The sequence below is a fragment of the Halichoeres trimaculatus genome, unplaced genomic scaffold (assembly GCF_033239565.1).
Source record: "Halichoeres trimaculatus isolate MK-OKI-2021-1 unplaced genomic scaffold, fHalTri1.1 fHalTri1_scaffold_8, whole genome shotgun sequence".
Classification (NCBI taxonomy): Eukaryota; Metazoa; Chordata; class Actinopteri; order Labriformes; family Labridae; genus Halichoeres; species Halichoeres trimaculatus.
Window position 1 is genome coordinate 38607258 of NW_027437186.1, and position 27440 is coordinate 38634697.

Sequence of the window (27440 nt, forward strand, 5' to 3'; positions counted from 1 at the left end):
GCCTGCTTTGTGTGATCATTTTCCTCCACATACTAAAAATCGGTGTCTGCAATGAGGGGCGAGACCTTGAACTGTATAGATGCAGGGATATAATGCCAGGACCAGAAAAATAAAGCCCAGGACTTCTATTGAAAAAGAGAAAAGACCATAAAAAACATGTTTTGTTGGGATAGAGTAATGGTCATGAAGTACGGTGGTCAGGGGGCGTCAGACAATTTGCAGAGCAACACAAACAGAAACAGATGAATACATATACAAAGGTCACACTCTGGAAGTAAAGCCACATCAATAGTTAAGGGAGGTCAACTTCAGCCGTTTTCTAATGGAAGGTCAGCCCATCATAAAGAGAAGTTTTGAAAGTAAGTAAACACTGTTTTCTTTTTCAACTTCAGCTATGATGAATATAGCTACTTAGGATCTCACTTAGTGACATCCTTTATTACACCTGAATTTCTAAAACATTTACTGAAAATGGGCCGTCTTATATTTAGCTTCAAGAATCAGGCATGGGCAAACAAATACAGAACAGAAGACACAAAAATTAAACAATGATATATTCAACTATTTTTGATTCTCCTGGTGGATGTGTAGAAAGGCATCTACCAGTAAATTAAAATTAAAAAAAGGAAAACAAAATATGAAAATTAATGGGATGCTCAACATAAATATGAAATACTCTCATAATAATGTCAAGTGAGATGATAAGTGATAATGAGATATGAAGTCATTAATCATAAGTCATAAATTTGCAAAAAAAAAAAAAATTAAAAAACTCTTTTAACAAATTTGCTCCATTTTTGATTATTTAAAAAAAAATTGGGGAAAAAATGCGGATATTGGAAAAAAAAAGTGAAATTTAAAAATTTGGAAAATCTTAAAAAAAATTGTAATATTGATCTCTAAATTTTTAAAAAGTCTACAAAAAATAATTTCAAAAAATTTGCAAAAAGTTGAAAAAAATAAAGAAATAACTAATAAGACAAATAATTGATAATTAATAAAATAATAAATTAAATTCTGTATTTCACTGATATTTTTTCAAATCTACGGGGAGCCACAGCAAGAGCCGCAGGTCGCAGACCCCTGTCCTGGGATGACCAGACTGTAGAAAATGTGTTTCCTTTAATCAAATAATACTGCGGTCAAAGATGTTCTCATTGTTTGGGTACAGGAACGTAGTGCGTCTACAATCCGTGACGTCGTTATATTACATCCAATCAGGATGCAGTGGGCGGGACAAGATACGGGGCAGCGGAAGATTCAAACTGGAGATGGCGGCGGCTGCTAACGATTCCCCAAACAATCACAAACTGAACAGAAGGTACATTAACACATTTATCTGTCGTAAAATGACAGGTTGATAGTTTTCTACCATGTTTATTGATAAAATTTTACAGAGTTATAACACACTGACTTTACTCTATGGGAATTATCTCATTTTAGCAACGATGCTAACCTAGCAACAGTTTCTGAAGCTGGTGTTGGATAACGTACATCCTCAATAACAAGTTTATGTTTTGGCTCCAAATATTATGTTTTGTTACCACCTCGAAACCACAATATTTGCACTGTTTTCCCAAAGTAACCTCAGTTATTCCGTGTTTCTCTCAAACAGCCAGACTAAATGCACCGTGTTCAACAGCCGGGGGAGAGCTGACGCCAGCCAGCCCGTGATCTTTAACCCGGACTTCTATGTGGAGCGGCTACGACACGAACATCCGCAGTTATTCACGGAGTTAATCCTCAGCAACATAACTCGACTCATCGATCTCCCTGGGGATGAGTTTGCTCAGCTCTCCGGGGAGTCTGAGCCCAGGGTGCCCTCCGCCGCCGGCCTCCTCCGCTCCCTCAACTTCCTGAAGAGAAAAGGTACCAGCACAGCTGTCCGTCCGACAGTGGTCGTTTCCTGTGACTTACCTACAATAAACTGCTCTAATGACTCAATTTAACTTTAAAAACAGTTAAACATCTCTGGCAGATAAACAGTTAAACTCCAATGACTTAAGATAAGGAAACACCAAGTTTTTAGTGTTTGAATCGAGCAACTAAACAAAAGTTCACCTTACTGTACTTTTCATTTCAGTTGCTTCAATTGCAAATCTCTTAACCGTTTTAAACCACCACCAACGGCATTAGCTACAGTGCTAACTGTTGTAGTTGTTTTTGTCGTATTAAGAGGTGCAGTGAGGTTTCTACTTGTTGTAAACCGTGTAAGTTACACACAAAGGGTGTTTAACTGCTGAATTTGATGCTTTCAGACAAAGGACTGGTTTTTGGTGCACCTCTAACAGAAGAAGGGATAGCCCAGATCTATCAGCTCATTGAGTACCTGAGTAAAAGTGAGTATGACTTTAAATACATGTCCAGTATCTGTCAAACTGAGGACACACCCATCTGCAGCCCTTTGAGCTGACATTCATGAAATCTGCATGTGTGACCTTAGCCGACAAACATATCTCTGACTGTGACAGTAATCATGCTGAACTGCCATCAGGAACATTAACTCAGGAATTCCACTATATCCTACGAAAGCGTATTGCATTCACTTGAAGAAAAAAAAAACAACTCAGGTTTTCCAGCGTAATTTATTCTTCAGTTTGTTTTTGTAGTAATTAATTTTGTTTTTCTGATTAATATTTTTTTATTGGTTTGTTTTTTTGTTATAATTATTTCGGTTTTTAGGAGTAATTTTTTTCCTGAAGTATCGAGCTACTTCGAAATCCTGTGAGAACCTCCCACCTGCAGACGACCCCCATGGATATGTGGTGGCTCCTGCACGGATCAGAGATCCTGTTCAGCACATATATGCCTTATCCTTACCTTTCTATCGGTCCGTACCGGGTCAATAAAGGTAAGGTTTTAGCCACACACAGGGTATGATACCCTTGTTATGTTTTCGACTTTATCTTTATATTTTATATAAGCCAATTTTTCAGTGTAATACTTAAGGAATAGACAAAGATGTGGCATTAAAAGGTAGAAAGTGAAGGATAAGGCATATATGTGCTGAACAGGATCTCTGATCCATGCGGGACACAGGAGCCACCACACATCCACGGGAGTTGTCTGCAGGTTGGAGGTTCTCACGGGATTTCGAAGGAAAAGAGTAATCTGAAAACAGAAATAATTAAAACAAAAAACAAACCAATAAAAATAAATATTAATCATAAAAACAAAATTAATTACCACTAAAAACAAACCGAAGAATTAATTACTCTGAAAAACCTGAGTTGTTTTTTTTTTCTTCAAGTGAACGCAATACGCTTCTGTAATAACCTGTATTTAATGAACCTGTGTATATTTGTATGTCTGAAGCATCAAACTGCATACCTCAGCTCACATCTCGCTCTTTGACCAAGTTGATTATCATGAGGTCATGGTTTATTTCCAGAGCGTTATGATGTCATCTGCTGAAAGTGGACACTGAGTGCAAAAGCTGCAGGTCAATAATTTATCTGAAAGCACTTTGCTCCTGCTGTCTCCCTCCCTCCGTTTCATTCACTCTATCCCTCTGCTCACTGCGTTGTCTCTGACGGGCTGCGTCTCCTCTGCGTCTCCTCTGCTCTGCGTCTCCTCTGCGTCTCCTCTGCTCTGCGTCTCCTCTGCTCTGTGTCTCCTCTGCTCTGCGTCTCCTCTGCTCTGCGTCTCCTCCACTCTGGGTCTCCCCGCCTACTCCCTGCACCTCTCCCCCCTTCCCTGGCTGTCTCCCTCCATCTTTCTCCTCATCCCTCAGACCTCCATGTGGAAGGCCTGTTCCGCGTGCCGGGCCACAGCCTGCGGCAGGCGGCCCTGAGGGAGATGCTGAACGCTGGCTCAGAGATAGACCTGGACACAGGCGACTTCCACCCCAACGACGCGGCCACCCTCCTCAAAGCCTACCTGGGAGAGCTGCCGGAGCCTCTGCTCACGCACAGACACTTCAGTGCTCACCTGAAGATTGGAGGTGTGGGCTGACTCATAGCCTGACCCCTTTGTGCTCTGAGAGAGAATATTTTCATAAATATGAAATGACCTTCTTGATCTTATGTGCAAATTTCCCTCCCGTGTGTGTCCAGAGCTGACTCGTTTTGATGAGAAGGGGGATAAGACAGATGTGCCCTGTAAGGAGCGGCAGATTGAAGCATATCAGCTGCTCCTCCTGCTGCTCCCTCCAGCCAACCGCAGCCTTTTAAAGCTGCTGCTGGACCTGCTCTACCAAACAGCTCGCAACCAGCAGGTCAACAAGATGTCCGCTATCAATCTGGCCACCATGTTTGCTCCTCACATCATCTGGCCCAAAAACGTAAGAACCCTGGCATCACCGTGTTAGTTCCCCTCGTTTTTTACGTTAAACTGCTGCGGGGAACTTTCAGTTTGTGGGCAGACATTTGGAAACAGTTCAGTGTGTCACTCTTTGAGGAACTTTGTTGTAGATAATGTAAAAAGAGGCTGTTTCACCAGCTCTGCTCTCTGGTGTTATAATCACAGCAATAAAAACATCAGTCTCGTAGCTGATGGTCTAACGTGCTGTTGTAGGTCATACAGAGGCATCAATGTTCATTTCAACACCTCAGAGCAAAGACTACACCAAAGAAACACTAACACCCTTTGCTAAATATTTTTAAAAGTGGATTCAGTAAGAAAAGTACAAAAAATGTTTTTAAAGATCATCTGGGACTGTTGCACTACATTTCTTTGTGAAGTCTTTCTGAGAGTAAACTACACACAACTCCCTGTTAAAGAGGGACACTTTCTGTGACATCAGCTCATTTTATTTATCACAGCTGCTGTAACATCAGGCAGAGTGAAAGGTAGAAAAACTTGAACCTTTGAGCTTCAGTTTATGAATTATAACATCCCTTTTTTAGTTTTGACTGCAGTTGTCTACAAATAATTTGTCTAAAGTAGAAACCAATGATCTCCTGTCTGTTGCGTGTTGCTCATGCTAAGCTAGCTCTCTGTGTTTCTCTTCATTAGGTGACAGCCAGTGATCTTCAGGGAAACATTGAGAAGCTGAATAAAAGCGTGGCGTTTCTTATCAGGCACTCACAGAAACTCTTTAAGGTGAGTAGCTTTAACCTGCTCCTCTTCTGTTTGAGCTGAAAGAAACCTGGAGTATTGGTTTCAGTCCAGTCCACACGCAGTTTAGTTTATGAGATTATTCTTTGTTCACTAAAAGGCTGCTCTGCCTTAATGGGCTCATGAGATACTACGACAAAGCAGAGAGAAAAGGAGGACGTGAAGCGAGCAGCCAGGCAGCAGTCACCATGAAATAAGCTCAGGAACAGGGACTGAAGCTTTTCTCTCTCAGCGATCAGAGCAGTTTCCTGACATTTTGCTTAAACGCTGTGTTAGGAGTCAAAGACATAATGGACGAACATAAAAGCCAGAGTGCATTTATTTTCCAGCACAGGGATCAAGTTTAGTCTGTGTTGGTCGCCATGGTAACACCATCGGCCTGGTCTGCTCTCCAGCTGATCTGATTGTCTTTGTCCCGGCTGTCATTAAGCCTCTTGGAGTCCGATTGCACGTTGTTGAACTTGCTCCTTCAGCCAGCTGTTGGAGTGCCTGTTGTAGCATTAAAGCGCAGAAGCCCGGGTGTTTGAAACAAGGGATGTTCGATACCACTGTTTTTCAGACTGATACTCCCTGAGTACTCACTGATACAGAGTACAGACACCACTGGTACATAACATTTCATCTTTAGCAAAGACAGCACAGTCACTCTGCTATTTAGTCCAAAATAAGACACAAAAACTCCCTCTGAGTTTACCATGTGGTGTTTATAAATTAACAAAAGTTCAAAATAAAAACCAACACCTTTCAGAGGTTTAGTTAAAAAAAAAAAAAATCAAGTGCAAAATAAAATTTTACAATCCCCGAAAAAAATACAGGAGAACATCAGCTGTCAATCATCATTAAACGTTATATAAAGCCTCATTTTTAACCTGGTATAACTAATGAAAACAAAACTTTTCAGAAAAAAGAGGACTTGGATACAAGACAGCCAAATGATATCTTCAAATCACCACAACAATCAGACGTGAGAAACATTTCTACCAGGTGGATTAATTTTTTAAAGTTTGACCACAGCCCATCTGGAATGACTGGGGAGATGGATTTTTTTAAACCTATACTGCAGCCAGCCACCAGGGGGAGCAGTTTTTGTGGAGACCTCACTTCGAGCCAAGCAAGATGGCGTCCATTTTTTTACAGTCTATGGTCTGAACAGGACCTGATGCACTTTTGCCGTGGTGTCAAACTGCAGCAATGTAGCGCCAGCTCCTGGTGAGGAGGACTTACTCCATGTGGGGTTTTTTGCCCTGGGTATCAGCTGCTGGTATTTGCAGCCTTCATGAGCACAGAGACCTTGAAATAAGGCTGGTATTGGCCCGTCCCTATCTGCCTATGTGAAACAAACAAAATCCTTTTTGGACCAAAGTTGCTTTTTAAGACCAACCTGTAAAATTGTTGACAGTTTGGATCAATGATCAATGATCAATGATCAATGAAGACACCAAAAATGTGTGGGAAAGCGTATCAGCTCCAGGCTGAACAATGGTTCTTCGTTGAGCTCCCTGTCAGCTGATTGGAGCAGCTTAGAGCTGGCTCTTACAGTACTTATTGACAGTCAGAGTAAACTCTGAATTTACACCTTTACGCCTCTGATTCACTCAGTACACACCCCTTTCCTCAGCTGCTCCATTTTCACCTCCGCCTGCAGGGACACGTTCAGCTCACAGTGAATCCAGCTTCATAGGTGCAGATGGTAAACCAATCACTGTCTCCCCTCAGAGAGGCTGTAAACAGACTGTGACAGTGATGGGACTGAAGGTGGAGGCTCAGTTAGTGACACACACAGCGTCAAGGCTCAGGCAGATCTGGCTTCAGACATTTCTCCTGATCAGTGAAAATAATCAAACTGTGATTATTGATTATTGAGTGATGTTTAAGGTCAGAGCTCAACAGGAGGTCATCCTCAGCTCAGGGTCAAATACGCCTGAAACACTGCTTTTTCTGCTTCAGTCCATTTAACACTATCATAAAAACACATCAGTAAATTAATAAACTAATACAGGCTGGGATTATTTTCACCCACTGTTAATCTAAGTTAGTCTCTGTTTTATCTGTTTCATCACAGTAATAAAAGCTTAAAAACAGGATTCCTGAATTGATTTCTGCACCAAAAACACACATTTTTGTTGATCAACTGGATTATTTCACATTAAATTAATGTGCCCTGTCCCTGTAAACTGAATAGATAAAATCTGTCTCTAAACTCAGATGTTATCAGAGTTTTTATGCTTATGAAAAAAGCATGTATATTTTAGTTCAATGCTTGTTCTGCCCTTTGTTTACAAATTTAAGGTAATGTACAGTGAGATAATTCTTTACTTCATCAAACAACGGGATGATTCACAGAATTAGAGAGAGAGAAAAAATAATATATAGTGTGAAAAAAAATTACATAAGAATTCAGAAAGATCAAAAATTAAGTGTAACTAAAAAAATTATGTATTTAACAATTTAACCTCAAGCAATATGCATAATCAAAATAAAGTATAAAGTCTAATAACATGACATAAAACATGAGATTAAAAGTATAAACCAAACAGTGACACAGCGGCCAGGTGTTGCACATTTATTAATTTTATTTGTAAGTTTTTTATTTATTTGATTTGTTGTTTGTTGTTTTATGGTTATATCTGCCCCACAGATCACCTCCTGCTGTGTTTTTCTCCTAAATGTAAAAACTCCTTATTTTCCTCTTCTGTTGATATCATCCTGGTCTTTTCCGTCCTCTGGAAACCGGACCCTGAGGACTGATTTTAGGGGTTTTTAGAAAATTATCTGAGATGAGATGGGGCGCAGACTGAGGACAGGGAGTGTTGTGTCCTCTTTACCTCTCTTAACCCTCTGTAATGCTGCTGGAGCCGTTTCCATGGTTACCAGAAATACAACCAGGGAGGGCAGGGCCTGAGAAATTTTCATGTGAATGAGAAAACATGAGGCAATCTGTTGCTGAAAGTGCTGCAATCAGAGCTCTTTATTCACATTCAGACCAACTTATTGTTCACCTGCTACTTATCACGCCTCCATCGTAGCGCCCCCATCGTAGCGCCTCCATCGTAGCGCCCCCATCGTAGCGCCTCCATCGTAGCGCCTCCATCGTAGCGCCTCCATCGTAGCGCCTCCATCGTAGCGCCTCCATCGTAGGGCCTCCATCGTAGCGCCTCCATCGTAGGGCCGTAAACAGGAGAACAACACAACAAGCAAACATCCATCAGATCAATCTGTGCTTCCTTAGGAAACTGTTTGCTGATCTGTGTTCTGGTTTCAGGCTCCTGCTTACATCACAGAGTACACCAACTCTTACTACAAAGGATCAGACGTCGCTCGATCCAAGGTTGGTGGTTTGTCTCATCAGCCTTCACATGTTGGCACATATAGCTGCAGCACACACACACGTGACCACATGTTTAGTCATTCTTTAAGCTCTGGATTATTCAGCCAAATGTCTCTAACATCTCCTCACACCCAGGACGACTCCACGCTCTGCTCTGGGAGTAAAGACGCAGAGACGGCGCCGACAGGAGCAGCCACCTCTCCTGCCCCCTCCCTGAGGACGTGGGGAGGTGAGGGGAGCAGCGGCGGGGCTGAAGCTCAGAGTTACACTGAATGTGCTCTCAGAGAGCTGTACCAGCAGGTCAACAACATGCCCGAGTCTGCCAAGAAGAAGAAGCTCATCAGACAGGTAGGGCAGGTCAGAGCGTCCATGGAGAGGACGACCTTTCACTCCAAGTGTTAAACCCCGTCATGTTTTTACTCTGCAGTTTGAAAAGCAGCCTCTGCTGACGCCGTCGGCTGATTCACGCGCTCCTTTCATCAGGAAACACTGGCGTTCACGCTCCTTTGGCGGGATCATTAAGGTTTGTCCCTGACACTGATGTCTGCAGTGATTGTCGTCATCTTTCTGCGTTCACGTCCTGGGGTTGATTCTGTTTTATGAACTGTTTTCATCATGATCTGTTCGTCCTGGTGCAGGATCTCCTCCTTCATGCTATCCATGCTTTAATGATACGTCAATGATGCAAAGATAGAAACACAGCGAAAACATCATTGTGTACAGTATCTCCCTCTGACTCACTCTCCATCTCTCCTCCTCCATCTTTAACCAGAGGAAAGTGTTGGGGAGCCAGTCATCCACAGAGAAGGAGAACAGCAGACACAGTCCTCCCATCGGTTCAGGTGACAGGAAGAGAGGAGGAACGTCCTGTGGTGAGGTGGTGAGTGTTTGGCTGTCACACTGACCTCTGACACGTGCTGCGTTAGCGCTCTGATCAAACCCTGATCAAACCTCTGCTCTGAGCTCTGAGCTGGGGCAGAAACACACCCTGATATCACCCTGAAGGACTGAATGCTCTGTGAAGAGCTCTCATCTGGTCCTGAGACAGAAAGGATTTTATTTTTATTTAGCCTTTCTTTAACCAGATAAAAAAAAACATTTTAGAGTCATTTTAACAAGGGCGGCCTAGCCAAGAGGTCAGCAACACACGTCACTAGGAACAGTTTAAGAGATAACAGTTTACAATAAATTAGGATTTACATATTTTATGAGTGCAGTAAAGCGTATGAAACGATTCAGAACCACAGGCAGTGAATTCCTGATTACAGTCACTAACGAGTCTCCACAAAAATGAAGACACTGAAAGAAAGAAGCCAGTGTTTTCTTTTGTTGATCCATTATTCTGTGTTCGGTTCCTTTGGTCTGGTTTCCATGGTGGTATGTGTGGGTTTGGGTCACCTGGACACCTGGGTGGACACCTGGGTGGAGATCTGGGGGAAACCTGGGTGGAGACCTGGGTAGAAGCTTGGGTGGACATCTGGGTGAAAACCTGGATGGAGATCAGGATTGAAAACTGGGTGGAGACCTAGGTAGAGATCTAGGTGATGACTTGGGTAAAGATTGGGGTGTAGACCCGAGTGGAGATCAGGGTAGAAACCTGGGTGGAGACCTGGGTGAAAGTCTGGATGGACACCTGGGTGGAGATCTGGGTGGAGACCTGGGTGGAGATCTGGGTGGACACCTGGGTGGAGAACAGGGTGGAGACCTAGGAAGAGATCTGGGTGAAGACCTGGGTGGAGATCTGGGTGGACACCTGGGTGGAGACCTAGGTAGAGATCTGGGTGAAGACCTTGGTGAAGATCCTGGAGGAGACCTAGGTGGAATTCGAGGTGGACACCTGGGTGAAGACCTGGTTGGACACTTGGTTGGACACCTTGTTGGACACCTAGGTAGAGATCTTGGTGATGACCTGGGTGGAGACCTGGGTGAAAGTCTGGATGGACACCTGGGTGGAGAACAGGGTGGAGACCTAGGAAGAGATCTGGGTGAAGACCTGGGTGGAGATCTGGGTGGAGACCTGGGTGGAGATCTGGGTGGAGAACTGGGTGGAATTCTGGATGGACGCCTGGGTGGAGAACCGGGTGGAGACCTCGGTGGAGACCTAGGTAGAGATCTGGGTGAAGACCTTGGTGAAGATCCTGGAGGAGACCTAGGTGGAATTCGAGGTGGACACCTGGGTGGAGACCTGGTTGGACACTTGGTTGGACACCTTGTTGGACACCTAGGTAGAGATCTTGGTGATGACCTGGGTGGAGACCTGGGTGGGGACCTGTGTGGGAACCTGGGTGGGAACCTGGGTGGAGACCTAGGTGATGACCTGGGTGGAGACCTGGGTGGAGACCTGGGTGGGGACCTGGGTGGAGACCTGGGTGGGGACCTGGGTGGAGACCTGGGTGGAGACCTGGGTGAGTTGTATGTGTAGCTGCTCCACCTGCAGGGTGTGTGTGAGGTAAGATGTGTAGCTGTATTTTTGTTGACCGCACACTTTTGTCTGCCTTGATGTTTGTTCAGCACCAGATCACAGAAAATAACATCATACGTGTGCGTGTAACTATAAACACGCCTGACTCAGAATAAATGCTGCAGCTGCTCTGAACTCTGGGAGCTTCAGTGGAAACACAGCGGGTCACAGAAAAACAGGACCCACCTCTGCCTCCTGCAGCCTGTACGGCACTGAACCTTCCTCTAACTGCTTCAGTTATATTTACATTTCATCATCTGTCAGAAAGGTCACAGAGCGACACGTTTGAAAGTTAAAAACTGCTCAGGCAGAATCAGAACCAGAGGAATCCTAAAGTTTTCAGCTTCATCTGCTCGTCCCGACCCGCCTCGGTCACTGCACAGAGAGAGACGGAGAGAGGACAGGAGGACATTCAGGAACCAGACGCTCTGTCCTCACTGTGTCACAGTAAACCATGTTTTTACCACGTGATGACAGCATCAGCTGATCCCCACCAATCAGCTGTCAGCGGGCTCTAACCGCCATCACATGACGTGCTCTGTTTTCATTCACAGCAGCCTGATTCTGTCTGTGTGTGCTGCCTCTTTAACACACACACACACACACACACACACGCACACGCACACACATAACCAAACCACCTGCAGGGGGTGTGTTATGTGTCCTGTGTTCAGCATCATGTAGCCCTCTAAAAGTAGACAGCATCATCATTACAACACGCTGTTAACGTGTTCAGAGCGTTCATTGTCATCCAATGACCATCTGTGTTTGCTGTTCACCATGAAATCCAACAATTAGGAATCAAAAATAGACAAACAATAAATATTAGAGACAAAACCAGGGAATTTGAAGGTAGAAAAAAGCTCAAACAGAGTCTTAGGGCGTACTCAGACCTGGACTGTGCGGTCCACTTTAAACAGACCAGGGTTCGTTTCCCACGCTGGTGCAGACTTTTGCTGCAGGTGTGAAAAGACACAAACAAACCCTGGTGTGGTTCGTGGTTCTCTGGTGCAGGTCTGAATACAAACCAAGGTCCATCTGAACTAACTACAGGATACATGCTCCTTTTGGGCCTATAGAGCCACCGTAACCTAAACGTCTTTGGTTCATACCTGATTCTCCGTCTTCTGTTTAGCCACGCTGTAGCTAGCATGTTGTGGGTCAGGACACGCAGAGCATAGCGCCTCCTTGCTGCGATCATTGGTCTTCCTGTTCCTAAATTGTAAACGGTGTTGTTAAGCTGCTTTGAAGGAGCTGCTCTTGAAACTGAAAATGATTTAGCAGCTCTAATAAGAGCACAAACACACATGTTTACCTCCATTTCCAGGTCTGTACTCTGTGTGCCGCCCTTTGTCAGTGCTGTCCAATGAGAGCACTGATCCTCACACACCTGGATGTGTTTACAGAATATAGTCCACTTGATAAAAGTACAATCTGAATACGAACCGCACCAAACGACAAAAATAAAGTCTGCTTTTGGTCCGGACCAAACAAGTGGACCAGAGGACTTTTCTGCTCTGGATACAGACTGAATCTGTGAAAAAGTGAGTGATGTGTGCAAACTGAGCCTGTGGAGGTCTCTGTTACCCTCCCCTCAGCAGAGGGAAATAAAGACTTCCTGGGTCTGGTCCTCCCTCAGGGGGTCTGTGGAGGTCTTAGTGGTCCTCGTCAGGCGTCTGCGGTCCGTAGCCGGTGGAGATGCTCTCAGTGCGGCTGAAGGAGCTCCTGAGGATCCTGTGAGGTGTTTCAGTTTGTGTGTCTCTGTGTGTGAAGCCTGTTTCTGACACTGACAGCCTTTGTTCAGGACTCTTTAGAAAAACCTCTCAGGCATGAAATGATCTGTCTTTTTAAATCTGATGCTGAGTAGTGAGCAGCTCCATGTGAAGTTTTATTTGACTGTAAATACAGGAAGTGATTTACTGACAGACCTGACTCTGAGACTTTGATAAAAACAGAAACAAACTGAAGATTAATGAGCTGTGATTCAGTTAAAACAGCTGTGCATGTTATTTCATATAAAGCACGTTTTAATAGTAACAGTATTTCTCTTTAGTTCAAGCTGAATGGATCAAACTGAAACTAGAACAGATTAGTTTTTTTTTCTGCAGTCGTCTTGTTTTACTCTGAAAGGACTCGAGGTCACTTCCTGTGTTTGTCTCTCCGTCTCTTCCAGGACTGACCACATGTGACTGACGCTCTCTCCTTAAGCTGTGAACCAGAGTCTGACTGTTACCAAAGGATCATCTTCACACGCTGACTGAACACTGGGGGCTTCCATCGCTTTCCATCACAGCAAACTTTTGTTTTTCTCAGGAAGTTTAGTCTGAGTTACTGAGGTTAATGAGGTTACTGAGGTTACTGAGGTAAAATGCAGTGTAGTAGGATTGAACAGAAAACAATGAAGATGTTAAATCTCCTTTTTAAATTAATAGCTGTCACTTTTCTGACCCAGGAGCCAGTTTGGCCTCTGACACTCGTCGTTCCTTTAAACGGTCTTTAAAACTGAGGGTGTTGGGCTCTCTGACAGACTGAAACTTATTTAACGATGGAAACTTATTTTATTTATTTTTATTAGAGTTGTTTTTTTCAACCCTGGGATCCAGTGCTTTTATGCAAACTTTAATATTTAATGTAACTTAATTCAGAGGAAGTGTCTGAGCCTCGCCGTGTCAGTGAGGAGAGAAGATGTGCCTTACAGTGATCCATCTAAAGTGACTTTTTAATGTGTTTTTATTTTTATTGAACTGTTTTTTTAGTGATGAACCTCCCTGACAGCTGCAGAGGATCTGCTGTCAGAGACATCGAGGCCTGTGGACGTGTTTAATGTTTGTTTCCTCTGCAGCCTGCGTCTGTGTCGAAGCTGTGATCGTCCCACGTCGAGCTACTTAACTTCTTATTTTGCATCGTTATGTGATAGTTCATCTCAGGCCAGATTTATATGCAACTTTCAAGCATTTATAAAGCTTTAATATGCATCTGTAATTAGCTTTTTTTGTGCTTTTTTATACATTTTGTTTTATCGTAGCTGTTACATTTTTAGATGTTTGGTGTTTGGTGCAGGTGGAGGAGGAGATTTACCTTCTGCTGTTAGAAACCTGAGTTTCTGGGAGAGTTTTTAAAGCCTCCTTGTTGTCTGACTCTCTCAGTATCAGTGGAAATGTATAACCGAGGTGTGGACTACACCCACTGTGTAAACGTCTGAACCTGGTGCTGCTGTGAAACTATGCAACCCACTGTGATTAAAAGACAACAAGCAGAGATCTGTCGCCCTGGTTTTATTAAAAATGTTTTTTCTGCAAACGTCTCATCCACAGCTGCCTGAAGCAGCAGGGTGTTGCTTTCCCTTACAGCCACAGGGTGGCGCTGTTGAGTTGTAAATCATTCGTCCACCAGTTCAACATGAAACTGATTCATTTAAAGCAGAGGCTTAAATATTTCTCATCGTCGAGTAGAGACACTGATCATCATTTCCTGCTAAATAAAAAACGTGCTGTTTGAACAAAAGTCACAAAATAAAAACAAATAAAATATTTTCTTATTTATAGAGAAACCCTTACAGACACAGTGCTGTTTAACGCCTCTTTATGATCCTTTCTTTAACCAAACGGTGTTAGCTCTGAAGTCCAGGCGCAGACCTTAGACCAGTTTTAGGACGCCTGCTCACTGAGCAAAATAAGAAAATATTTCGATGCACATGGACTGACTTTGCTGAAATAAAGTCAAACATAAATATGATTTTATATTTAAAGCCTCAGAATGAAAGTGACAGAGTCTAACTGAGGCGGTTTGCAGTGTGTGCACATATTGAACATATTTAATGCAGTCTGAGGGTGAGTGGGTGGATTGTTAGCGCGCAGGCAGCTCTCCACAATAGGAGGAATGTCTCCCTGTGTCATTATGGTGTCCATGTCCATGCATGTTTGGTATTGTAAGTATATGTTGTAAACATCAGTGAGAATGGGCCTGCTTCTCCTCAGGTCTGTAAATAAACAGCAGACGGCCTCCATGTTGGGAGACGTATTGTTTTACGGCCCAGCTCCAGAGGGGTTTGATTTCACATTCCTCCAGCAGAGCCGGCGATGGCTGCAGAGTGAGTCAGACCTACTGTAATCAACTTTACATTATCTGAGCTGCTCACAGACCACAGGCGTACACGCTGAGCAGCACAGGGATCTGCGTCTGTCTGCACAGCCTGGAGTTTCACTGAGCCGCTGCAGCAGACGGGATCCAAACGAGGGCTCAGATACTCGCGTAGACAAACTGAATCAACGGTTAGAGGAGATTTTCTTCTCTCGGCTGCTGCTCTTTTTAGTTTGCAGTACAAATAACTTGGGTTTGAAGCATGCTGTGGATTTTTCTGGTTGCTAAATTTGGATGAGTCTGTTTTTCTTTCTCCCACTCTCCATCAAGCACATCTCGAGCATGCAGGAGCTAATTCAGGCTCAGCCAGCGTCTGATGAAACTTTGCTGCTTTGGTTGCTAGCTCTGGGTTTGAAACGTTTCCTGACCCCACAGGCCTCAGGAGTGCTCTGTGCATTTAACGGGGGGGGGGGGGCTATTCAGCATTAATTGCAGTGTGTTCCTCGTCAGAGCGTTGCTGCCGGGGTCTCGTGTTTTGCAAACTCCTCTCTCCGTCTAATTGTTAATTGCTGCCATGTCCTCCCACGGCGCAGAGCGGCAGGATGATTCCTGTTGTGTGTTTGTGTTTGTGTGCATTCCTGTCACGACTCTGTGAGGGCTGAGGGACGCTAGCACCCCCCACCCCCCATCACCACTAAACACCACTGTCTCCTCTTTAATTAGCCATTCACACAGGGAAGATCTACACGCCACTGACGCTTTCATTGGGACAGATGGAGCTTTTCTCCCCCTGAGGTGCTCACATATATGTGTTTGTGCTCACACCTGCGTGTGCACATACATCGGAGCACATGTTCAAGCTGGGCCAGCAACACGGCAGACAGATGCTCCCGAACCGGCCTGCCCCCCCCGCCCCCCCGCCTGGCTCTTCCTCAGCTCTGGCTTTTGTTTGTTGAAGTCAGTGATTTTGTTTTTTAATGTGTAAGTTGTTGATGTTTTGGAGAGTTCCTCCTCTCAGAGCCCAGCTCATGTCTGACCAAACACAGACCAGGCTGAAAGGAGCATTTCTACTCTGTGATTTTAATCGTTTTCACCGCTGCAGGAGGGAATCTGTCAGACAGGACGACCTGCAGCACCGTGGAGAAAATGTTTCTCTGATTTTATTTTATTTCACATACTGATGGTGAGAATTAGACTCATCAGAAACTCACCAAACACAAAGCAGCAAAGATATCAAGGAGGTGTTACTTTTCCAGCAGGGGGCGCCAAACTCAACCCAGGAAAAAAAAACTCTTATAGGAGTTTTAGGGCGTATTCAGACCTGGACTGTTTGGTCCACTTTAAACAGACCAGGGTTCGTTTCCCACGCTGGTCCGGACCAAACAACCGGACCCAGACCCACTTTTTGAGGTGGTCTCGGTCCGCCTCCAAATGAACTCTGATGGTTGGTGGTTCTCCGGTGCAGGTCTGAATACAAACCAAGGTCCATCTGAACTAACTACAGGATACATGCTCCTTTTGGGCCTATAGAGCCACCGTAACCTAACCGTCTTTGGTTCATACCTGATCCTCCGTCTTCTGTTTAGCCACGCTGTAGCTAGCATGTTGTGGGTCAGGACACGCAGAGCATAGCGCCTCCTTGCTGCGATCATTGGTCTTCCTGTTCCTAAATTGTAAACGGTGTTGTTAAGCTGCTTTGAAGGAGCTGCTCTTGAAACTGAAAATGATTTAGCAGCTCTAATAAGAGCACAAACACACATGTTTACCTCCATTTCCAGGTCTGTGCTCTGTGTGCCGCCCTTTGTCAGTGCTGTCCAATGAGAGCACTGATCCTCACACACCTGGATGTGTTTACAGAATATAGTCCACTTGATAAAAGTACAATCTGAATACGAACCGCACCAAACCAAAAAAATAAAGTCTGCTTTTGGTCCGGACCAAACAAGTGGACCAAAGGACTTTTCTGCTCTGGATACAGCCTGATTAACCTGTGGTAAACCTGAAGCAGATAAACCCACAGAGCAGGACTCAGATGCTAACTGAAGAGCAGAGATGGATGCTTGAGCTGACCAACATTTCTGCAGCTCAGCAGAGTGAGCTTCATGCACCAAACGTGTGTTTATGTAAATCAGGGAGGTGGTTCAGTGCCTGCCATCGGTTTTGTGTCATTTAGCAGCAGATTCAGCAGCAGCTGACGGAGGGGTCCGTTCGTTATCTGGGATCTAATCATTACTCTCTCTGGGTCAATGAGGAGGACGGGGAAAAGTGCTGCTTCCTGCTCTTTCTAACTCCGTCTCTCCACCTCTGTGCAGAGCTGCTCCCGTTTCATCCTGTGGATCAGTGAACATCCAACTCTGGACTGACCTCGAAGACGGAGCTCTGTCTCCTCCCCACACCCTCAGCTGGGTGAAAAGCAGATCAATATTCATTTGGGAAGTGGCTGAAAGCTGCGGTTACAGCGTGAGGGTGATGAGGAGTTATCTCAGGGTGAGTAACGTCCCACAGACGCTGCCCATCGCTGTTTTCTCCTCTCAGCACCATCCAGGCTGCTGCTGGCTGCTTCTCAGGGGTCGTGTTGCCAGGTACGGCCGTGAATCAGCCAATCAGAGCGCAGCTAAAGCAGCTGTTTGTCTTTGATCTGTGTGTGTGTGTGTGTGTGTGTGTGTGTGTGTGTGTGTGTGTGTGTGTGTGTGTGTGTGTGTGAGGATCTGATCCTGAAATATCTGCTGTTGACTTACTTTATATAGAAGCAGTTTACCTTTCTAACAGATCCTGAATATCTGTGTGTGTGTGTGTGTGTGTGTGTGTGTGTGTGTGTGTGTGTGTGTGTGAGGATCTGATCCTGAAATATCTGCTGTTGACTTACTTTATATAGAAGCAGTTTACCTTTCTAACAGATCCTGAATATCTGTGTGTGTGTGTGTGTGTGTGTGTGTGTGTGTGTGTGTGTGTGTGTGTGTGTCTGTGTGTCTGTGTGTGTGTGTGTGTGTGTGTGTGTGTGTGTGTGTGTGTTAAGGCCACATTTAGCAGATATTTATTCCTGCTTTTTGCCTCCGAGGACCGAGGTGTTGATTCCTCTCTTCCCCGGTGGATTCTCCTTCGTTACACTCACACACACACACACACACACACACACACACACACACACACACACACACACACACACACACACACACTCAGCCGCTCCCTGTGGGCGTGGGGTTGTGCAGTGTCATGCAGGTCTGGTCTCTCTCTGGGGGTCTGCCTGGAGGGGGACCTGGGGGAAGGATCCGGACTCTGAGCAGGTCTGAGCTGAATAGACTCTGGAGGAGGGACCTCCAGGAGGACTGTGAGTTCAGGCAGGGTGTGGGGGGCGCAGGGTGTGGGGGGGCAGGGTGTGGGGGGGCTGTTGTGTGAGGAGGGGAGGGGTGGAGTCGGGGGGGGGGCTCTGCTATTTGTAGATCCTTGTGATGGATGACTGGTGTGTGTGTGTGTGTGTGTGTGTGTGTGTGTGTGTGTGTGTGTGTGTGAGAGAGAGAGAGAGAGCGAGAAAGAGACGGGCTTTTCTTCCTCTCCCCTCTCTCCAGGCGAGCAGAGCGGAGCGGGACTCGCTGAGAGGAGGACAGAGGAGCAGACGTGAGCACAGCCCAGCTCTGCAACTCCACAAAGACAAGAGGAGGAGGAGGAGGAGGAGGAAGAAGAGTTTTTCAGGAGGACAGAGAAGAGAGGAGAAAGCTTTTTATATTTCTACAGCAGCAAACTGTGGAGGACGTCACACAGAGGATTTGCTCTCTTCTTCTCGACTGAAAGAGGAATATCCTCAGAGTTTCTGCTCGGGGCGTCAGCGCAGAGGTTTCCTGGCTCTGAGCGACTTGGAGCTGTGGGAGGACTTTGTACCAGCGGAGGAGCTTTGGAGGCTTTGGCTGCAGAGGAGGTGAACATGCCTGAAGGAGGAGGCTGCTGTGGGGCAGGCGTGGGCAGGCTGGCCGGCCAGCCGCTCTGGCTGTGGCTGCTGATGCTCCCGGCGCTGCTGCCGGCCGGAGCCAGCGCCTGCCCGGCCCTGTGCGCCTGCAGCGGCACTACGGTGGACTGCCACGGACTGGGTCTGAAGACCATGCCCAGGAACATCCCCCGCAACACCGAGAGACTGTGAGTAGCATCAGTACTCCACCTCCTGCCTCTGTGTGTGTGTGTGTGTGTGTGTGAGACACAGGAACTCCTTCATATTTCTCTTTTCTCACTGTTTCATGCTCACTCCTCCCTGAACCTCCTCCCTGAGCCTCCTGCTGCACATGACTTTGCTCAGCCTGTAAGAGAACAATAGCCCTGCCTGTGGAGCCGTGTGTGTGTGTGTGTGTGTGTGTGTCTCACTGTGTGTGTGTGTGTGTGTGTGTGTGTGTATATGTGTCAGTCAGTCACTGGCATTCCTCTCAGGTATAAATAGTCATGAGGGAGTGGAGAGGAGAGAGCAGGAGCAGATGTGAGCTGCTCACATGTGTCGCTGGTTTACTCCTACCTGCGTTTTTACAACTCAAACACATTTTTATCTTTACCCAGACTCTCATTTTTAAAATGCATGGATTAAAAAGTTTTAAAGTTTTAAATGTTGATACTTTTCCTGAGGATGATCTCAGCTCTTTCTCAAAGCTCCTCTCTGCTCCCTCCTCCTCCTCCTCCTCCTCCTCCTCCTCCTGCCCCCTGAACACTCACTCCACAAATTGTTAAATCATGTAGAAAATTAAGCAAATCTGCTCCTTAAGTGAGTCTTGCAGGAGGATCACGTAGCTGCCTCGGTGAGCGGAGGGGCGGGTGGAGGCGGGTGGAGGCGGGTGGAGGCGGGAGGAAGAGAGGTGAAGCAGACGCCGGCTCTGAGAGGAGTTTCTCCGTCTATTCTGACATTCCTCTGAAATATTCATCAGGAAATCAGAAGTGAGGAGTGCGAGGGGAAATAGATTGTTCTATTTCAGCTTTTAGAAAATCAACCCTGAATAAAACATGTGGAGGGAGCAGAGAGGAGGAGGAGGAGGAGGAGGAGAGGAGGAGGAGAGGAGGAGGAAGCCTGTGTCAGAGCGGCGCTGGCAGATTGGGAGCTGGCTGCATATTTGATGCTTTTCATATTTAATTTCTAAGAACACCTTTTTTATCCTGCGCGGCCTCTGCGTGTTTGCAGGTCGCTCCTGAGCGGCTGTGACGCCGCAGCAGGAGGAGACGAGGAGACGAGGAGACGAGGAGACGTGGTCGTTTGGTGGTTTCCTTTACATGAATGGCCATTCATGGCCTCCACGCCACGGCGTCTCCGTCGTTCATGGGTCACTTACAGCGCTTGTCTCACACACTGCGTCTGAAACACACCAGGGTAGATTCAGGTGTGTGTGTGTGTGTGTGTGTGTGTGTCCCAGCAGAAACCGGCCTCTCACAGTGACCGTGTCCGTCTGCTCGTGGTTAAACACGGTGATTCATCAAGGTGATTGTGTAAGTGGAAGCAGCCCACCACGCCGCACATGACGCTCCCATGTGCACGGCCAGATTTATGTGTTTGTGTTTCCAAAATGTGCGTTTATGAGAGCGCCGCCGGGTCAGAGATGAATGATGAGGTGGTGGAGTTTGGAGGAATCGTCCCTGGAGCTGGGTGCCCTCCGTGCTCGGGAGAAACTTTCACTCTGTGGGAATAACTCTGAATATCTGGAGGTAGTCTGTGTGTGTGTGTGTGTGTGTGTGTGTGTGTGTGTGTGTGTGTGTGAGGGAAGGAGCGGTGATGGTCGGCGTGTACTTTCCCAGCCTGCTTTGCTGCTCTGCTGTTGGTCCGTGTGAGAATCAGCTTTGTTTTTGCTCTGGTGTGAACACAGTGATGCTTTGGGGAGATGGTGTGTGTGTGTGTGTGTGTGTGTGTGTGTGTGTGTGTGTGTGTGTTGAGACAGACAGCAGAATCCCATTTGCACTTGTCAGTGAGGGTTTGGATCAGGTCTGACCCTGTGCTCCTCAGACTGAGTCCAGTAATCAGACCGAGCGCTCGCTCTATTAAAATGACACCCGGCCCCCGACGGGCCGCTGGGTGCTCCCTCCCTCCCTCCCCCGCTGCTCCCTCCCTCCCCCTCTGCAGCTCCTCATCCTCACCTTTATCCGCCCGCTGTGGCTTCACGCTCACATCAACCCATCGATTTCAGGCTGAACTCAGGGAGAAAACAGAGTTTTACTGTGAAAAAACTGAAATCTTATCAAGTGTTTTTGTTTTGATTTTAGTAGAAAATGTCTTTTTAGACTCAATCTGAGCCACATTCACCTGACCTGTCCAGAAAAATGTCTGATTTTAAGTTAATTAAAGACAAAATGAGCTCTGAATTACTGTAACATTAAAATAGAACTCTGCCAATGGAAGAAGAGAAATGTTTCTTATATTGAGACATTTTTCTAGTTTCAAGCAAATTTTCCAGCTGATGTCTCTTGCTCCGTTGTAACAAACAGTTCAGACCTCATTCTGTCTTTAAATAACTGAAAATATGAGATTTTTCTGTAGGGATAGACGATTATCGTCCGGGCTGATTATCAGGGCCAATATGTGGCATTTTGGGGCATATCAGTATCTGCCTTTTTTTTAATCTGACAGCCGATATGAACCCATTCAAAACTGTGTTGTTTTGGCTCTGATGCAGCCGCTGCTGTCTGCAGTCACTATGTGTTTACACCTTTTGAATATGTAACCCTAACCCTAAAATAATAAAACATGTTTTAAACTGCAGAAATTCAGGAGCTGCATGTTGATGCTTCTCTGCACTGAGTTTCTCCCTGTCTACTCTATGGAAGCCCTAGATGGTCAAATTTAAAATGAGTCATGTAAAACCAAAGAGAAAATGAATCCATCTGCATGAAGTGCCCATAAAAGGAGCACAAACTCACTTCTGTCCAGTTTTATTACAGTTACACAGACATTTTGGAAAACTTTATTTACTGTAGAAAACTTTAGATATTTATTTTTTAAGTTTTCTTTAACTTTATCAAACCACAGCCTGTTTATAGAGTGGACAGCGTGGCTCCGCTCTGAGGGATTCTGGGAGAATCTGGGTGACAAAAATAATAATGATTATTTTTCTTTTGAGAGTCTAATCTCTTCCTGACTCTACCTCCAGACATATTTTACAATCCCTGAAATAAAAACACAAGAACGTCAGCTGTCAATCATCGTTAAACGTGACGTAAAACCTCGTTTTTAACCTCATATAACTAATGAAAACAAAACTTTTCATAAAAAAGAGGACTTGGATACAAGACAGCCAAATGATATCTTCAAATCACCACAACAATCAGACGTGAGAAACATTTCTACCAGGTGGATTCATTTTTTAAAGTTTGACCACAGCCCATCTGGAATGACTGGGGAGATGGATTTTTAACCTATACTGCAGCCAGCCACCAGGGGGAGCAGTTTTTGTGGAGACCTCACTTCAAGCAGAGCAAGATGACGTCCATTTTTTTTTTTTTCACAGTCTATGGTCAAACATGCTGCTGAGCCTGGGAGCGGATTAATAAACATATGCTTGAAGGCATGCCAATATTTTCACTTTGACTGTAAATTAATGTCGGCTTTAAATATGGGTTATCGGCCTCCTCGCCTACTAATAACCAGTATCAGCCCTCAAAAAATCCACATCAGCCTCTCATCTGTGAATGAGCTGATTTGTAAAAGGGGAGGAGCTCTGAGTGTGTGTGTGTGTGTGTTTGGTGTGTGTGTGTGTGTGTGTGTGTGTGTGTGTGTGTGTGTGTGTGTGTGTGTGTGTGTGTGAGTGTGTGTGTGTGTGTGTGTGTGTGTGTGTGTGTGTGTGTGTGTGTGTGTGTGTGTGTGTAGCCTGCCTGTGCTGAGGTTTGTGGGTTAGTGAAGCTGCTCACCATGTGTTTCTGTGTGTGTGTGTTTATATTTCATGCAGGCCGTATAAATCTGATGTTGACTTGTGTTTGTTCATAAACTAGCCTCCATATGTGAGTGTGTGTGAGTGTGTGTGTGTGTGTGTGTGTGTGTGTGTGTGCAGTGAATAAGTGATGTGATGAAACACACATGAGGTCTGGTGCTGCTTGAAGATGAGAGCGTCTCTTTCCTCCATCGTTATGTTTCTGTATCTGGGGGTAGTGTGTGTGTGTGTGTGTGTGTGTGTGTGTGTGTGTGTGTGTGTGTGTGTGTGTGTGTGTGTGTGTGTGTGCCAGGGAATGCCTGTGGTGTGTTTGGCACAGGCTCACAGCAGCTCCAGCCGTCAGCTCTCGGCCACCTGATCCATAATTTACCCTGACAAGCCTGAACACGGCCGGGCCACGGGCTGCCAGCGCCGGCTGTTTGACGAAGGAGCAAGACCAGAAACGACACGGGGGCGGGCTGAGGAGCGGGCTGAAGAGTTGGGCTGTGGGGGGAGCGGCGTGCACGGCCAGGTTGGCGCAGTAACTGAGGAGGTTCACGCTGATGAAGGGATTACAGCGGCGTGGAGCGAGGAGACGTGTTGCTCAAGCTCAAAGCTCATGAATGAACAAACAAGATGATGTTATTTATGACGCGGGGCCAAACGGGTCGAGCCCTGAGGAGGGCCCGTTACACTCAGGCCCGCTTCTCACAGACTAATATATCCGTGGTCATGAGCGGCGATCCCGTGAGGGGCGATAACGCCTGGTATGAGGATCATTCAGAGAATGTTTCTGCTCGGTGGAGGATCGGGAAATTACAGGCCTGGGACTCAGTCCGTCCAATTTACTGCCTGCTCCGACACAGCTGGGCTGCTTTTCTTTGCTCCTAGTGCTGAGGTGGACGCCAGCGCTGGCTTTAAAGGGCCGAGTTTGTTTTCTGCTTTAATAAAAAGTTACAGTTTTCATCTTTTTATTGACGAAGAAACAATAAAATATTTATTTTATTTGGAAAATGTGACCCAAACAACCAGTCAGATCAGCCAAATCTCTTCTGCTGATGCAAAAAACAGCTCATTCTGCTGCTGCTGACTTCAGTCTGAGCTGCCAATCAGGCAGCACCTGTGAGCATGGGGCCCCCTACACACCACTGTCCCTGCCTGCTCGGGAGTTTTTTAACTCTAAAGTGCAGTTTTGAGTCAAATTTGACTTGAAATCCTAAAATAGATCTCCCGCAATAGCACAGACAGCTGGTCTATGCAGTGGAGCACAGACAGCTGGTCCATGCAGTGGAGCACAGGTAGCTTGATTGTGCAGTGGAGCACAGACAGCTGGTCCATGCAGTGGAGCACAGACAGCTGGTCCATGCAGTGGAGCACAGGTAGCTTGATTGTGCAGTGGAGCACAGATAGCTGGTCTATGCAGTGGAGCACGGGTGGCTGGTCTATGCAGTGGAGCACAGATAGCTGGTCTGTGCAGTGGAGCACGGGTGGCTGGTCTATGCAGTGGAGCACAGATAGCTGGTCTATGCAGTCGAGCACAGATGGCTTGTCCATGTAGTGGAGCACAGATAGCTGGTCTATGCAGTCGAGCACAGATGGCTTGTCCATGTAGTGGAGCACAGACAGCTTGTCCATGCAGTGGACTGCAGACAGCTTGTCTATGCAGTGTAGCACAGACAGCTTGTATATGCAGTGTAGCACAGACAGCTTGTCTATGCAGTGAGGCACAGACAGCTTGTCTTTGTAGTCGAGCACAGATGGCTGGTCTATGCAGTGGAGCACAGACAGCTAGTCCATGCAGAGAAGTACAGACAGTTGGTCCATGCAGTGGACTGCAGACAGCTTGTCTATGCAGTGTAGCACAGACAGCTTGTCTATGCAGTGGAGCACAAACAGCTTGTCTATGCAGTCGAGCACAGATGGCTTGTCCATGTAGTGGAGCACAAACAGCTTGTCTATGCAGTCGAGCACAGATGGCTTGTCCATGTAGTGGAGCACAAACAGCTTGTCTATGCAGTCGAGCACAGATGGCTTGTCCATGTAGTGGAGCACAAACAGCTTGTCTATGCAGTCGAGCACAGATGGCTTGTCCATGCAGTGGAGCACAAATAGGCTTGTCTATACAGTGGAGCACAAAGAGCTGGTCCATTCAGCAGAGCCCAGATAGGCAGTTTACAGATGTGTCTCCATTTAAAGGGAAACAAACAGGCTTTACAACAGAGTACGATTTAAAGCCAAGGAGCATTGATGCAGCAAACAAATAACCCACAAACACAGGCTGCCTCCCTCATTGTGTACAGTTTGCGCGCAAGGTTTTAGGTCGAACTTAGTCTCTCTTTGGTTTTTATTGGTTTTTTATTCAGCTAATGTTTTTATTTTTACATGATCAGACTGTTTCCTGTGAGGGTGAGAGGAGACAATCAGCTGATTTCTGAGCTCACTCAGGCTGACTGACCTCCTCTGTCTATGAACTGCTTCAATCACTGTTTGGGACCAACACACACACACACACACACAGCCCACTGACCCCATCATTCACATCAGTGTGTGTGTGTGTGTGTGTGTGTGTGTGTGAGTGTGTGTGTGAGTGTGTGTGTGAGTGTGTGTGTGTGTGTGTGTGTGTGTGTGTGTGTGTGTGTGTGTGTGTGTGTGTGTGTGTGTGTGTGTAGTCTGAGAGTGTCTGCCTCAGCAGAGCATGAAAATCAAATCTGGAGGATCCACGTAGATCACCTTTCATCTCTCTGAAGTCCAGCTTTGCTTTAACCCTGCTGGCTAGTGTGTGTGTGTGTGTGTGTGTGTGTGTGTGTGTGTGTGTGTGTGTGTGTGTGTGTCAGTGACCACTCTCCAGGCGTGGTAGATTTACGTTGATAATCCTCTCTTCACGCCGCTGGAGGAGCTTTTGAAGTGATGCATTTTGGGAGGAAATCCTGGGCCGTGAGCAGATGCTGGGGTCATGTGATCTACATCTGTCTGCGCGTTAATCACATCAGAGCAGGAACGAGAAATACACCGTTTCAGTGAAGCTAATCTGAGTTTTTAGAAGAATCAACAACTCAAGTTGTTTTTTGTGATAAACTTAAATCTGAACATTTTTCCTCCAGGCTGGAACCGGTGAATATTTGGCTTTTCCCTCGTCTTTTCCTAAAAGTAGAAGTTGTTTTCTCCTGATGGTTTTTTGTGTCACTGACCGGTGTTTCAGCTCTGAGCTTGTCTCTGCTCGGCGCTGAAGGAGCACAGATATCAGCTCTCAGCGGAGAAACAGTCAGACGTTAGATAAAGCTTGGTCCTCTGGGATCTACAGACAGGTTTAGGAGCACACGCCGTATCAATCACATCAGCAGTCGTCAGCTCACATCTGTCAAACAAACGTGTCCTCCGTCTCCAGCCTGGAGTAACGGCGGTGTAATGGATGTTGCAGAGCAGATGTTGAGTCCACGCTGTCAGTCAGGCGGCGCTCGCAGCCTGAACGCCTTCATGTGGAGCCGGGCGCCACGACAGAGCCCGAGCGTCTGTCAGCGAGCAAACTACAGATACAATGTGTGTTCTCCTTTTACACACACACACACGGGAACAGATGTTTAATTGATCGTCCAGGGCCTGGGAGAACGTCAGGACGTATCTATGTTTGATCAGAAGGAGCCTGTGTGCTCCTCTTCTCCTCCTCCTCTCCTCCTCCTCTCCTCCTTTCTGTTTTGCTCGCAGCAGAAAGTGGTTCACGATAAAACGACGTGTCAAGGTTGTTTCTGTGCTGGGAGGCCGTGGAGGGGGAAGACTTTAACCTGCACGCAGTTACAAAACGCCAGGAGCTGAGCAGACGCTGCAGAGCGTGTTTGGGTCAAGGCCCGGAGCTGAGGTCCTGGTGTTTGTGTGGATCTGCTCCACGTTTCCCTGAGGCCGAGCTGAGCAGGATGAAGACTGGGAGGAAACCTGGGAGCTGGAAAACACTCTGCGCTCTGAGAGAGAGAGGATGGACTCACAGACACGTTTCAGCGTGAGGGACGTTTGGTTCACGCTGAGCAGAAACCTGACCTCTGAGCCCGACAGAAGTCTTAAAGTCAGGGTTTAGGAGGGGGTTGTTTTGGTCGGGGTTGTCCGCTTCCTCTCCCCCTCCTCTGTCTTTGAGAAGGACGCAGACCTGATGGTGCCGCCTGGTCCTGTAGCCTCACTGGACCTGCAGTATGTGGGTCACTGAGTCCTCCCAGGCCTGATGTTTCCCAGACAGCCCGTCAGCGGCTCCAGCCTCTCCGCAACACTCCAGCACTCAGCTCCACGCCGTCAGCTCCACGCCGTCAGCTCCACGCCGTCAGCTCCACGCCGTCAGCTCCACGCCGTCGCTTTCAGGCGGCGAGCAGCACGGTCAGAGCGGTGCTGTCAGAGCAGCGCTGTCAGAGCGGCACTGTCGTCTCTGTCTCTCAGCGTCTCCCTCTCTCCTCCTGCGAGCTTCACGGCTGTCGCCTCCATATGTCCTGCAGCCTGCAGGAGGAGCAGGAGGAGCAGGAGGAGCAGCCTCAGTCCTCCACGGCGTCCCAACCTGTTCCCCTCAGCTCAGCCATCAGGGACGACGGCGCTGGCTGGTCTGGTCGAGTCATCAATGATCGTCATGTGATGGTGGTTAATGAGGATCCAGCTCCGGCTGTGGGGACCTCAGGGCTCT

At 46.6% G+C, this 27440-nt stretch overlaps 2 protein-coding genes across 5 annotated transcripts in view; both read left to right on the forward strand.

The window, feature by feature from the left end:
- The first annotated feature begins 1204 nt into the window (after positions 1 to 1204).
- On the forward strand, positions 1205 to 14114 carry LOC141794854 (rho GTPase-activating protein 19-like). The gene is made up of 11 exons (XM_074675413.1): positions 1205 to 1321; positions 1616 to 1869; positions 2259 to 2339; positions 3734 to 3943; positions 4056 to 4282; positions 4957 to 5043; positions 8321 to 8386; positions 8522 to 8734; positions 8814 to 8909; positions 9159 to 9266; positions 13021 to 14114. Exons 1-11 carry the CDS (start codon positions 1272 to 1274, stop codon positions 13024 to 13026), a joined length of 1398 nt encoding a protein of 465 aa, XP_074531514.1. The 5' UTR covers positions 1205 to 1271; the 3' UTR covers positions 13027 to 14114.
- A 4454-nt stretch (positions 14115 to 18568) lies between these two features.
- The window catches only part of slit1a (slit homolog 1a (Drosophila)), a 123209-nt gene continuing 114337 nt past the window's right edge, over positions 18569 to 27440 (forward strand). For 3 of the 4 annotated variants that reach the window (XM_074675409.1, XM_074675408.1, XM_074675410.1), the window contains exon 1: positions 18699 to 19055. In XM_074675409.1, the coding sequence (XP_074531510.1) occupies positions 18847 to 19055 (209 nt within the window). In that variant the 5' untranslated portion in view covers positions 18699 to 18846. Of the gene's footprint in view, positions 19056 to 27440 lie in introns of all 4 variants that reach the window. The other variant, XM_074675412.1, reaches the window with a different exon arrangement.

What these genes read in the sequence shown, in the direction of transcription:
- LOC141794854 (XM_074675413.1), top strand. Translation starts at nt 1,272, where the DNA reads ATGGCGGCGGCTGCTAACGATTCCCCAAACAATCACAAACTGAACAGA. An exon ending in CAACTTCCTGAAGAGAAAAG is followed by an intron (nt 1,870 to 2,258) that starts GTACCAGCACAG and finishes TGATGCTTTCAG; the next exon opens with ACAAAGGACTGGTTTTTGGT. An exon ending in ACATCATCTGGCCCAAAAAC is followed by an intron (nt 4,283 to 4,956) that starts GTAAGAACCCTG and finishes TCTCTTCATTAG; the next exon opens with GTGACAGCCAGTGATCTTCA.